At 48.2% G+C, this 14,765-nt stretch overlaps 1 protein-coding gene across 1 annotated transcript; it reads right to left on the bottom strand.

Moving 5' to 3' along the window:
• Positions 1-12,925: 12,925 nt before the first annotated feature.
• On the bottom strand, positions 12,926-14,170 carry LOC123766364 (ice nucleation protein-like). Its single transcript, XM_069308489.1, has 2 exons — positions 14,162-14,170; positions 12,926-14,032 (listed from the first exon to the last, which is right to left on the bottom strand). Exons 1-2 carry the CDS (start codon positions 14,168-14,170, stop codon positions 12,926-12,928), a joined length of 1,116 nt encoding a protein of 371 aa, XP_069164590.1.
• Positions 14,171-14,765: the final 595 nt, after the last annotated feature.

Genomic DNA, 14,765 nt, shown 5'->3' with positions numbered 1-14,765 from the left:
CCCCTCATTCCTCCCACTCTGTTCCTGGTACTCAGGTATGGGGGGCTGGTATTGGTGTGGGCGTGGGTGGGGGGCGGGCTAAGTGTTCTCATACTTGGGTTAAGATGTGGACACATCAGGAAATTCCTACTTACAAACAGGAGTCCACTGTGTTGGAAGCCCTCACCTTTCTTGTCTGCTCCGGTGGAGGCCTGGTCGAGAACCGGGCCGCGGGGACACTAAAGCCCCGAAATCATCTCAAGATCTCATCTCAAGATAACCTCCTCACACCCGAGCTGTGAGGGGCAGCACATCTCTTCTCCCCCCTCACACTTAACATCTTCACTCTCCTCACACTTCCCTCACCCCTCTTAGCTCACACCTCCCCTCTCCTTTAGCCCTCGCTTTCCACTCTTTTTCGCCAATCTTTTTTTATTATTATTATTCCCACGTGAGGCTGATCAGTTAGACTATGACGGATGTGGGAGCCTGCTGGCCACTTCCACCAACAGCTTTACTGAACAGGTTTTCATCAGGGAAACCTGGCCTCAGGCTGAGCTGGAAAAATAACAGCCACAGGTAAACATATAACCCACTCAATTCATACCTGTTATCAGTCAGTTCCCACCTGTCATCAGTCAGTTCCCACCTGTCATCAGTCAGTTCCCACCTGTCATCTGTCAGTTCCCACCTGTCATCAGTCAGTTCCCACCTGTCATCTGTCAGTTCCCACCTGTCATCAGTCAGTTCCCACCTGTCATCTCTCAGTTCCCACCTGTCATCAGTCAGTTCCCACCTGTCATCAGTCAGTTCCCACCTGTCATCAGTCAGTTCACACTTCTCATCAATCGGTTCACTTCTGGCAGCATTCAATTCACATTTGTCATCATTCTACACCTGTCATCAATCAATTTACACCTTCACTTGGAACTGACATCTTAACACCTGTTATCCCCCCCCCTCATTGCACACCTGTCACAGTCAGGTGTGTCACCTCCTCACTCTGCACTATACCACACGTCTCACCCCTTATCCTTCTCTCCCTCATAACCCGTCTTTTACCCCACTTTATGAGGCACTCATCCCCTCATAACTCTTCCATCTTCTCTCTCACGTTTCTCCTCATCAATCACACTTCATACTTGTATAAATTCTACAATTCTGTTCTTCTACTTGACTCATTGCTCCTCATTCTTTTATTATCCTCCCCCCTCATCTTTTTTTTTTATTTTCACGATTCATCCCTACCTCTGCCAATTCCCGTACCTCTTATTGCTCTCTCCTTCGACTTTCCCTTCTTTCTCACCTTTCTTAATCTTCCTCATCATCCTACCCTCTTCCTTCCCTATACGACACTTCCCTCCCACCACTACACAGCCACCACTACCACCACAGCCACCACTACCACCACAGCCACCACTACTACCACAGCCACCACCACACAGCCACCACTACCACCACAACCACCCACTACACAGCCACCACTACCACCACAGCCACCACTACTACCACCCCCCCCAACCCCCCTATTCACTAGAAATAACCCCAAGGGAATCGTTTCATAAGGCCGTGCATTTTTGTCCTGCTCTTGACAGGGAAGTGGGGTTGAAGTGTCTTAATCCCTCCCCTCCTTCCCTCCCCTCCCCAACTCTCCCCTTTTCCCCTCTCTATGACTGGCAGTTGAAAATATTTCCCCCTTGTGATTGGCTGGGTTGTTGTCGTCGTTGATCACCGCCCGTGCAAGAATCTCATCTTCAGACTCCCATTGTGGCGTAGACATGTCAACCTCAGCCGCTAATCGCATATGCAGGGAGCCACTTGCAATACTGGTGGGTCAAAACTGTGGCGGGTGAGGTGGGTTGGGTGGGTGGGTTGGGTGTGTGTGTGTGTGGGTGTGTGTGTGTGTGGGTGTGTGTGGGTGTGGGTGTGTGTGGGTGTGTGTGTGTGTGGGTGTGTGTGTGTGTGTGTGTGTGTGTGTGTGTGTATGTGTGTGTGTGTGTGTGTGTGTGTGTGTGTGTGTGTGTGTGTGTGTGTGTGTGTGTGTGTATTCACCTAGTTGTGCTTGCGGGGGTTGTGCTTTGCTCTTTCGGCCTGCCTCTCAACTGTCAATCAACTTTTACTAACTACTAATTTTTTCCACACACACACACACACACACACACACACACACACACACACACACACACACACACACACACACACACACACACACACACACACACACACACACAGAGGAAGCAGCTCCGTAACAGCTGTCTAATTTCCTGGTACCTATTTACTGCTAGGTAACAGGGGCATTCAGGGTGAAAGAAACTTTGCCCATTTGTTTCTGTCTGGTCCGGGAATCGAACCCGGGCCACAGAATCGAACCCGGGTCACACAGCGTGCAGAGTCCTGCACGCTGTCCACTCAGCTACCAGACCTACTTCTGTGTGTGTGTGTGCGTGTGTGTGTGTGCGTGCGTGCGTGCGTACGTGTGCTCCTCCTCTTCACTTCTTAACCCATTCCATTTGTTCCTGACACTTGCTAAATGTCTGTGTGGCTCATTTGTGTACTTAGTTGCCAACTATTACTTCCCTGTTCGTGTACTACACCTAGTAAATCAACTGTCCATATCTTTTGTGTCTGTTCCAGTGAGAATTTTGTAAGCAGTAATCATGTCTTCCTTTTCCCCGTCTTTCAGTGACATGAGGCTTAACTGCTTTGGTCCTTGTAGCTCAGTCCTAGCTGCTCTGGGACTAGTCTGGTGAAATATAAAGATTCCACGCTGGTGCTGCATATTTTAAAGCTCGTCTGACATAGGTTGTTTACAATTGACTTGAACGCTTTTGTTTATATTTCTGACGATCATATCCAGTTGATGATGATGATGTTCATTTGAGATAATAGAATATGTGTAAAGTTTACTTCAGATGATCAGATGAGTGTCATGTTTATTCCTCGGTCCCTTTATACGACTCCAGTAAGGTTTTTCATTATTATTTTTACTTTGTATTGAACCTCTTGTCCCTAGTTCATATCTGCGTTACATTGCATTTGTTGGAGTTGAACTTTCAATAGCCATTAGTTAACGTATTCTTGTAGTATATCCAGTAGTGCAAAGTTTCTGCAAGAAGTCTTCCTATTTGTTCATACTAAATATTTTGACTTCATCAAATACTGATAGGAAGAGTCTGTTCCCTCCGGGATTGGCCCAAGACGTGGCCCCTGCGGGAGCCCGCTGGAGACGTCTGGTTGAGCTGGGGTTGTGGGGCTCCTGACGGTGACGCTTACACTGGTAATGCTCCCATTCTGGGGCCAGATTTACGAAGCAGTTACGCAAGCACTTACGAACCTGTATATCTTTTCTCAAGTTTTGGCGGCTTTGTTTCCAATTATTAAACAGTTAATGAGCTCCGAAGCACCAGGAGGCTGTTTATAACAATAACAACAGTTGATTGGCAAGTTTTCATGCTTGTAAACTGTTTAATAAATGTAACCAAAGCCGTCAAAGATTGAGGAAAGATGTACACGTTCATAAGTACTTGCGTAACTGCTTCGTGAATCTGGCCCCTGCACTATTCCCAGCATCGTTATATCCACAGCCTCTTTATCTAACAGACAGAAGTAGTGTCATTGGAAGTAATGTGCAAGACCTGACAGTCAAGCCTCTACAGTCTGTCCTCAACTGTCTTGTCTCATAATTAGCTCACTGCCTTGTAATTTGATCAGGTTTGTGAAGCAGGAGTTGCCATTATTGAATGGCAATTCAGTAATTGTCATTCAGTGAGTGCCTCGTTATGCATGCCTTTCTTTCCAAATGTTCTAGCTTTCGTTGTTACAATGTTCTACACCGTCAGATCAAGTGAGAGGACACTGGCCGGTAGTCGAGTCGGCCGAGCGGACAGCACACTGGACTTGTGATCCTGTGGTCCCGGGTTCGATCCCGGGCGCCGGCGAGAAACAATGGGCAGAGTTTCTTTCACCCTATGCCCCTGTTACCTAGCAGTAAAATAGGTACCTGGGTGTTAGTCAGCTGTCACGGGCTGCTTCCTGGGGGTGGAGGCCTGGTCGAGGACCGGGCCGCGGGGACACTAAAGCCCCGAAATCATCTCAAGATAACGAGTTAGTTGTGTCTGTCTGCCGTTGTTGTATATTGACCCTGTGTTGAGTGTCTTGCAGCTGTCTGGTATTTAAGCTTTCCGGTGAGATCTTGTAAATTTTGTGAGTGGTTGGAACATGACTTCGACTCCATGTGGTCGTAGCCAGGGTCTTGTCTGGTCCCTTAGTCTAATTGTGCTCTCTGGAGTGAACCTCCAACTGCTGAGGTTTGTCTCTATCATATGTTGTATATATACCTCACCACACATCACCACACACCGCCACATCACACCACTCCACCATATCACACCACCACACCACATCACACCACACCACATCACACCACCACCACACCACACCACACCACTACACCACACCATATCACCCCACACCACTACATCACACCACACCACCACCACACCACCACATCACACACCACCACCACACCACACCACCACCACACCACCACATCACACACCACCACCACACCACACCACCACACCACCACCACACCACACCACCCCACACCACACCACACCACACCACACCACACCACCACACCACACCACACCACACCACCCCACACCACACCACACCACACCACCACCACACCACACCACACTACCCCACACCACACCACCACACACCACAACACACCGCCACTTCACATCACACTACCACTCCACCACACCACCACCACACCACATCACACCACAACACACCACCACCACACCACCACACCACACCACATCACACCACAACACACCACCACACCACACCACCCCACACCTGGCGGCAAGACAGAGAGAGCAAGAGGCGTACAGTCCCGGGTCTATAATTGTAGCAATGTGAGGCAATTATCATGGATGATATATGAGACGGCACATAAATATGAGCCCCAACACTATTTACTGCGCCGGGTTAATATTGGAGCGTAATGCCACTTTATTATTTCTTCATCCGTCTCAATAAAGGTGAAATAAATTATGGACGAACGAGTACACCAAGGAGCAGCGGGAGGAGGAGGAGGGGGAGCTAGAAGACGACAAGGAAGAGGAGGAGGAGACTGGGGGATAATTTATAAACTCTTCAGATACAAGACTGAAGAGACTTGCATATCAAGACTGATATGCAAATTTACTGTGGCACAAAAGTAATGTGGGAAATGTACTCACAAGACTCAAAATCGCCACAGACTTAAGAGACTTTTTACACTGGACGAAACATTGACAGAGGCAGAGTAGTGGTGACACGTAGATTGATTGATAAAGATTAAGCCACCCAAGAGGTGGCACGGGTATGAATAGCCCGTAATGACACGCTGGGTTCCAAGCCTTAGATATAAGTTACCATGTATCAACTGGACAGTGTTAAACCTGTCGGATCTGAATGCGAGAGAGATCTGAATGTCATGATTAGTATGGATCTCCATTAAGAATATCAATGTAAAAATGCTTAGAATAAGGCAGATGTATATTGGGAGTCATAACACGAGAATGTAGAGAGAAGGATGACAGCGCTAATCCCGGGAATTAAAAACCTCTGACCAGATATTATTGGCGGCTTAACTTACATTTTCTAGAAAGGGTAAAAAAGGTGTGACAGTTTAAGAATAAAAATGGATGAATGGGTTAACGAAGGTAAAATCAATAAAGTTGTAAAATATCACAAAAAGGAACACGAAACAATCAATACAAATTGGATAAATTTAGTCTGAGAGAAAAATATATATATATAAATACTGGTTTGGCAATAGGGTTGTTAATTTAAAGAACAAATAGGGAACATAAGAAGTAGAAGTCACGGCAACGAGCTGGTTAACCAATTGTGGTCGGTGGTCACTCTCCAGCCCGTCCTCCAAAAATGGGGTGGTAAATGTAAGAAGACAAATAAGTGCAATTATGTACTATTCATAGCAGTTAGGAATTGTACTTATTTTCACTTAGTATTAAATCGTACTGTCAAATATATTGTGAATATTTGAGTTTACCTGAAAAACTGGATAGAAAACCACGACCTCACCTAACCGTCTTAGTTTTTGAAGATAACAACATTATTGTTTCTTAATTACAATTAGTACTTAACTTATAGCTATAATAATATTACAGTTTTATAAAACTAATAAAACAAAACTAAAATATACCAATAAATTGTAAAGTAACTCTGGATATTTTAAAATTTTGTATAAAATCTATATTGTTTAATAAACCTGAAAAAGAAATTCCTGATATTTAAAACTTGTGTACTGCAAATTTAAATTGTAAACTTCGTCCTAAAATTCTGAGTGTCTTAACAGAAAACGAGGAGAATTAAATCGGGGGAGGGAGTTGGGTAAATGTAACAGCACCATAAGTGCAAGTATGTACTGTTTATGACAGTAAGACAATGTACTTATTACACTTAGTATTAAATCGTACTGTTAATTCGGAGGATGGGTTGCATGTGGAACCAACTCTTCTCTCCACGTGAGAAGCTGAGAAGAGTTGAGAGAAGAGCCAACTCTTCTCTACCTAACAAGCCTGTTCTTAATGCTAGCTCTACCATTTATCTCAATGATGTTGGTCGACTGCGTTCATAATATGCCTATTTTGTCCTCCTTTACATCATTAAATGCCATAATACGTCTGTGGATTTTTTTTTATTTCAGAAAGTTATTAGAAGTTGTAAATAGAAAGTGATGCAATCATTAAGGATAAAGAACTCGTGAAAGGAATATGTTCTCAACCTGCGACACTTCTCTAAAAGTGTGGTCTTCCTGGCCATAGTTCTTAATCTCACACATTTTGTTTGAAATTCCATCAGCATTTGTGAACCTTATTTTTAGACCCGAGCTGTTTACCAAAGCATCTGAATATTTTGTTTCTCTTTGGATGTGTATTTGAGGAGTGGGTGGGGGGAGGGTGGGGGTGTAGGGTAGGGTGTGTAGGTACAGGGGGGAGGGGGTTGAGGGTGGGTGTGCTAGGACTGTGGGGCTTGAGGTGGGGGTGGGAAGGGTGTAGTCAATCATCAGTGTGGGGGTCACATCATTACCATGTAATGGTTCTTGGGTACCTTGCCTACCTTGAGGTGCTTCCGGGGCTTAGTGTCCCCGCGGCCCGGTCGTCGACCAGGCCTCCTGGTTGCTGGACTGATCAACCAGGCTGTTAGACGCGGCTGCTCGCAGCCTGACGTATGAGTCACAGCCTGGTTGATCAGGTATCCTTTGGAGGTGCTTATCCAGTTCTCTCTTGAACACTGTGAGGGGTCGGCCAGTTATGCCCCTTATGTGTAGCGGAAGCGTGTTGAACAGTCTCGGGCCTCTGATGTTGATAGTTCTCTCTCAGAGTACCTGTTGCACCTCTGCTTTTCAACGGGGGTATTCTGCACATCCTGCCATGTCTTCTGGTCTCATGTGATGTTATTTCTGTGTGCAGGTTTGGGACCAGCCCCTCAATTATTTTCCACGTGTAAATTATTATGTATCTCTCCCGCCTGCGCTCAAGGGAGTACAGATTTAGGCTCTTTAGTCGGTCCCAGTATGGGTATGTTAGGGAAGAGGTAAGGGCTGGGTGGGCGGGGTATGGAGGGGTGGGCGGGGTATGGAGGGGTTGGAGTGGGTGGAAAGTGGGGTGTTGGTGATGGGTTTTGTATCGTGAGGTTACAGAGGGTGAGGGTGGCGTGGGTGAGGGTGGCGTGGGTGACGATGGCATGGGCATGGGTGGAAGGGAGGGGTGGTGAGCAGTGTGGGCGTCGTGGCGCATGTCCGCTAGGCTCACTACACCTCACATCATCTCCACACCATAAAAGATATAGTGAAGGGAGGCGGGGGATTACATGCTTGTATGGCGCGAATAGTGAGTGGCAGCGATTGTGCCGCACTCATGTAGGTCACCATCCAATTTCTGGTAACCATAGTGATCACTGTCAGATGAATATATTCTATTGTGTACATATATTTTTCGTATGCAAATTTTTGCTGTGCACATTTTCCCCCTTACTCTCTCTCTCTCTTTCTTCCTCTGCACACTGTTGACTAGGTCATGCACTGTCACCATCACCTGTCTCACCATCACCACACCCTTTACTGGGTCACCTTGCCGTCACACCCTTCACCATAACTCCATATTCAACACTATCAGCCACAACTGTTCTTTGACTAATCTCATGTCCACCTGTTTCACCAATAATATCGACACCATTGTCAATCTTCTTCGTCACTATCATCAACACCATCATATTCACTGACATGAGCATCACCACCACCAACACCGGCACCATTATAACCATCATTATCCCCAATATCACCAATTCCGTCGTAATCACTATATCCAACACCATCACTAACACCATCACCGCCGTCATAATCACTGCCATCAGCAGAACACAAGAACAATGAGAATAATTATAATGAAGAGTATATATTAAGCAACTCTGAATATTCATTAACAGTCACCATCACCTGGCTATCTTATCACAACCTTTCACCACCACCACAACCACCACACTGCTCTTCCCCACCATCACGCCACACCTGTACCACCACACTGCTCTCCCCCACCATCACGCCACACCTGTACCACCAGATGATCATATCGGCACAATACTCAAAGTTGGTAAACAATGGAACAGCATTTAATAACCAAATTAAGGTCCTTTCCAAGACCATCTATTTAGTTCCAGTTTGTTAATATATATATATATGCAATTGACGATCACAAAACACTGATCATTTTATGCGGAAAATCCACAGAGAAATATGAAAGGAGGTGAACGTTTCGGCTTTGTTAAAGCCTTTGTCAACACCAGACTGACCAATCTGGTGTTGTCTGGTGTTGACAAAGGCTTTAACAAAGCCGAAACGTTCACCTCCTTTCATATTTCTCTGTGGATTTTCCGCATATATATATATATATATATATATATATATATATATATATATATATATATATATATATATATATATAAAATGAGTGTTCAACGTTATAGGCCAGATGCTTGGGGCTAGCCTCACCCTACTTTGCAGGGAAATGGTCTTGGGTACGGGACGGACATAGGCTGGCCGGAGTCGTCAGAATTCAAGAGGGAATAGCATGCTTTTGGTCAAATACTGACCCTCACGACTGATTTTGGCACTGCCCGCCAGCTATGCCTGGCTAAATATTTGAAAAATACTTTAAAAAATGTATGAAAAATTATGCACTGGCCTCGGGGAAAAAGAGTAAATTTTCTAATCATCATACTTTGCCCGTAGTAGCATAAAATAGACGATCTTCTCACAGTAGCAAAGGTTTTCTCAAGCCCCGCCCCCTTATCAACGCCTAAGATAGACTATTTAATTTTTATAATATTTCACACCTTAAATATATTATTTTAATAAGAGAGACAGAATGAGACGGATACTGACAGATAAGCAAAGTCACAGACAAAGATCACAGAGAAATTGGGTTGACCAGAGGTAAGAAAGAGACAGGACAGAAAAAAATTACAGTACACAGAGGCAGACAGACACAGACAGAGACAGATAGGAATGGAGGCATTAATGAGAATGGGGGAGAAGGAGGGGGGATGTTTGAAGAGAGGGGGAGATAAGTGGAGAGGGGGAAGGGAGGGTGTAAGAACAGTGGAGAGGTGTGACGATTGGAAGAGGGAGAGAGGGCCCGGGCACAGCCAGATACCCCATTTAGTATGTGTATTCACCTAGTTGTATTCACTTAGTTGTGCTTGCGGGGGTTGAGCTCTGCTCTTTCGGCCCGGCTCTCAACTGTCAATCAACTGTTACTAACTACTATTTTTTTCCACACACACACACACACCCAGGAAGCGGCCCATGACAGCTGACTAACTCCCAGGTACTTATTTACCGCTAGGTAACAGGTGCATCAGGGTGAAAGAAACTGCCCATCGTTTCTCGCCGGCGCCGGGAATCGAACCCGGGCCACAGGATCACGTGTCCAGCGTGCTATCCACACAGCCACCGGCACCACAAGTGTGTGTGAGAGAAGCGAGTAGTGGAACACGCAGCATCAACACACTTGGTGAAGCGCACCAAAAAAGAGAGATTGTCACCAGCAACACTAATGCCGGAATTAAGGGGACTGAGCTACGTGGACATATTAAGCCAACTTACTCTCTCACAAGCCTAAACGAGACCAAGAACAGAGGGGATATGGTCTCAGCATACAAAATACTGAGGGGGGGGGAATAGATAAGGTGAACAGAGACGGCTTCTTTAAATTGAGAGGCTACATAGCCTTCCTGGCCTGGTGCCCTCTTATAATAATTACTTACTTTAAATTGAGAGATAACAGAGAGAGGACATAGGTGGAAGTTGGAGACACAAATGAGTCAATTGATTGCTGAAGATTAAGCCACCCAAAAGGTGGCACGGGCATGAATAGCCCGTAAATAAATGAGTCTTTAGAAATGTGAACAAATCATCATTATCGCCACCATCATCACCACAACCAAAACTGCTCCCCACTCTCCACAGTCACCACCTTTGTTGTCTCCCACCACCATTTCTAGATCCACCACTACCACCATTGGGGGACTCATACTAACACCACCATCGAGGCTAGTAGGCAGGGCATAGAGAGCTAGACCCCACTTCCCCATAGACACTATTAGGTAAACAAATCCACAAGGGCCGTGACGAGGATTCGAACCTGCGTCCGGGAGCAGTTTCGAATCCTCGTCACGGCCCTTGTGGATTTGTTCATTTGATGTATCACGTTCGTGTGATCGCTGTGTGTGACTGTTAGGTAACTCTTAGGCAAGTATTGGTAGCTCCCAACTACATCACAACCACAATTGGTGGTTTCCACCCCCCCCCAACCCACCACCACAATTGGTGGCTCTCCCCCCCCCCCCATCACCACAATTGGTGGCTCCTCCCCCCCCCACCACAATTGGTGGCTCCGCCCCTCCCTTCCCCCCCCACCACAATTGGTGGCTTCTACCCCCCCCCCCACAACCACTTCCACCCATCCCCCATTGTCATACAGCTAACCCACTTTACGCGTGTTCTGCCCAGCTCAGCCGGGAGGCGCTATAGATCAAAACAATATTACCAGGTAATCGACCTTTACTCTTGTGGCTCTAAATCTGAACCTTGACAGTTTACATGTAGTACAGCGAGAGAATTTCTCGTGTTGAGTCCCGTTGGTGGATCAAGTGATGGGAAAGAGACAAAAATCCGAGTTGGTGATTGGAGACGCGAGATCCAGCCAAAAAAAAAAAATGAAAAAAAAATATGACATTTTCCATTGCGTGTTTTCACATTGAGACGAAGTGGATTTTTTTTTTTTTTTTTTTGTAGGAAATGAATCGAGGCCGAAGTGTGACGTGTGGGGCCCCTTGACACCTGTTGGGGACTGTGTTTGTTTTAGTGTCTTAATGATTCAAACATTTTTGCCTTCGAGGGAGACGGAAGACGTCGGAAGCTGGAGGGAGTAATTCAAGCAGCATTAACTGAAGCGCGAGCCTTAACTGTGCGATATAACCCCGAGGGAACAGTTACTACTCTGCCACCCCTGTGGATGTACTCACCTAGTTATACTCATCTAGTTGTACTTGCGGGGGTTGAGCTTTGGCTCTTTGGTCCCGCCTCTCAACTGTCATTCAACTGGTGTACAGGTTCTTGAGCCTATTGGGCTCTATCATATCTACACTTGAAACTGTGTATGGAGTCAGCCTCCACCACATCACTTCCTAATGCATTCCATTTGTCAACCACTCTGACACTAAAAAAGTTATTTCTAATATCTCTGTGGCTCATTTGGGCACTTTGTTTCCACCTGTGTCCCCTTGTGCGTGTGCCCCTTGTGTTAAATAGTCTGTCTTTATCAACCCTGTCGATTCCTTTGAGAATCTTAGTGGTGATTGGTGATCATGTCCCCCCCCCTAACTGAATGTGGTGATCATGTCCCCCTCTAACTCTTCTGTCTTCCAGCGAAGTGAGGTTTAATTCCAGTAGTCTCTCCTCGTAGCTCATACCTCTCAGCTCGGGTACTAGTCTGGTGGCAAACCTTTGAACCTTTTCCAGTTTAGTCTTATACTTGACTAGATATGGACTCCATGCTCTAATGGACACTATGCTGGGGCTGCATACTCCGGGATTGGCCTGACATATGTGGTATACAACGTTCTGAATGATTCCTTATACACACACATATTTAGAAACGTACGTGTGTGTGTGTGTGTGTGTGTGTGTGTGTGTGTGTGTGTGTGTGTGTGTGTGTGTGTGTGTGTGTGTGTGTGTGTGTCTGTGTGTGTGTGTGTGTGTGTGTGTGTGTGTGTGTGTGTGTGTGTGTGTGTGTGCGTGCGTGCGTGCGTGCGTGCGTGCGTGCGTGCGGTCGTGCATGCGTATCCTTATTGGAGTCAAGTTGAAAATTCTCGTAAAGTAATTCGTTTTGCGATAATTGGTGTGAAAATTTGCACAAGATCCCTTGAAAATGGGCACCATACTCGGTATAAATTGGCGATTTTTGGCGCGGAGAGGAAGAGACCGTGTTGGAGGATAATGACGGGGCGATAAGTCATCACTGTTAATGTGATGATCCCACGTGTTCTGATGAGCTCTGGCGATGGGGGGAATGGTAGGAGGGGAGATGTCCTAGGGGATGTGGACTTACTAGGGACCACGAGTAGTGGTCAGCTTACCTGGTTCTTCATGCGTGAGGGGCTGTGGTCAGGGGCCATCATGGAGTGCTGACCTGGTGTGTCGCTCACTTCTCCTTGTCAACATCAGCGGCTGGGCCTCCACTCCCCACCCCCAAAAGCGAGTAACGGGCACCAACATGGCTTACCCACAACACCTGTCGTAGGTGTATGTGCTGTGACTTTTGTTTTAATTTAATTGTCAATTGCAAAGATGATTCCCAGATTGTCATCGTTGTTTCAGGTCGCTGATGCCGCAGTTAATGTTGTTTGTTGGTCTGTGGGAAGAGGCTAGTGAAGCGTCCACAATTAAGCTCCTGGGGCCGTGGCCCTCTATGCTGCTGGGGTAGTGGCCCTCTATGCTGCTGGGGCCGTGGCCCTCCATGCTGCTGGGGCCGTGGCCCTCTATGCTGCTGGGGCCGTGGCCCTCTATGCTGCTGGGGCCTTGGCCCTCTGTGCTGCTGGGGCCTTGGCCCTCTGTGCTGCTGGGGCCTTGGCCCTCTGTGCTGCTGGGGCCTTGGCCCTCTGTGCTGCTGGGGCCGTGGCCCTCTATGCTGCTGGGGCCGTGGCCCTCTATGCTGCTGGGGCCTTGGCCCTTTGTGCTGCTGGGGCCTTGGCCCTCTGTGCTGCTGGGGCCTTGGCCCTCTGTGCTGCTGAGGCCTTGGCCCTCTGTGCTGCTGGGGCCTTGGCCCTCTGTGCTGCTGGGGCCGTGGCCCTCTATGCTGCTGGGGCCGTGGCCCTCTATGCTGCTGGGGCCTTGGCCCTCTGTGCTGCTGGGGCCTTGGCCCTCTGTGCTGCTGGGGCCGTGGCCCTCCATGCTGCTGGGGCCGTGGCCCTCTATGCTGCTGGGGCCGTGGCCCTCTATGCTGCCTGAGCCGTGGCCCTCTATGCTGCTGGGGCCGTGGCCCTCTATGCTGCTGGGGCCGTGGCCCTCTATGCTGCTGGGGCCGTGGCCCTCTATGCTGCTGGGGCCGTGGCCCTCTATGCTGCTGGGGCCGTGGCCCTCTATGCTGCTGGGGCCGTGGCCCTCCATGCTGCTGGGGCCGTGGCCCTCCATGCTGCTGGGGCCGTGGCCCTCTATGCTGCTGGGGTAGTGGTCCTCTATGCTGCTGGGGCCGTGGCCCTCTGTGCTGCTGGGGCCGTGGCCCTCTATGCTGCTGGGGGAGTGGTCCTCTATGCTGCTGGGGCCGTGGTCCTCTATGCTGCTGGGGTAGTGGCCCTCTATGCTGCTGGGGCCGTGGCCCTCTGTGCTGCTGGGGCCGTGGCCCTCTATGCTGCTGGGGGAGTGGCTCTCTATGCTGCTGGTCTCATGGCCTTGTGTGTTGCTTCGACAACTCTCAGTTTATTTATTGAAGTCTTTTTACAGGACTGATGCTACAGGACCGCCGAGATCCTCTGTACATTGTTTAATGGCGGGCAAACATGAGGCTCCGCTGGCTGTGTTTATATTTGTGTATTGGCTTACCTGCCTCATCTAGGGGACACCTGTACGACCCTCCTACCTCTAGGGCACGGACAGTTGTGGTTCCTTAGCTGCTCTCCCCTCACCCTGCCCTCCTCTCCCCCCTCACCCTGCCCTCCTCTCCCCCCTCACCCTGCCGTCCTCTCACCCTCACCCTGCCCTCATCTCCCCCTCACATTTCTCACCTTCCCCCCTCACCCTGCCCTCCTCTCCCCTCACCCTGCCCTCCTCTCCCCCTCACATTTCTCACCTTCCCCCCTCACCCTGCCCTTCTCTCCCCTCACCCTGCCGTCCTCTCCCCCTCACATTTCTCACCTTTCCCCCTCACCTTGCCCTCCCCCGTCACCCTTCAGACACAGAGATAGATTAGGTGGGTCTCCGCAACTTTGTCTCGTCTAATACAAAGGCTAACATGCAAATTTGATGCAACAAAAAGAGCGTGTTTACCTTGGAGCGAGATCAATGACGGCGTATTTGAGACGCGAGCAGGGACTGGCTGAGCTGTTTTGTCGGCTGCGTGATTGACGCCTCTATGAAGTTGAAAGTGGAAATAGATGAAACCGAACGACCATTTCCTGTCCCCCCCCCCCCCAGCCCGTCTTGTTTT

Source organism: Procambarus clarkii, chromosome 62 (assembly GCF_040958095.1).
Source record: "Procambarus clarkii isolate CNS0578487 chromosome 62, FALCON_Pclarkii_2.0, whole genome shotgun sequence".
Taxonomy (NCBI): Eukaryota; Metazoa; Arthropoda; class Malacostraca; order Decapoda; family Cambaridae; genus Procambarus; species Procambarus clarkii.
This window is presented reverse-complemented; position numbering and strand designations above follow the sequence as displayed.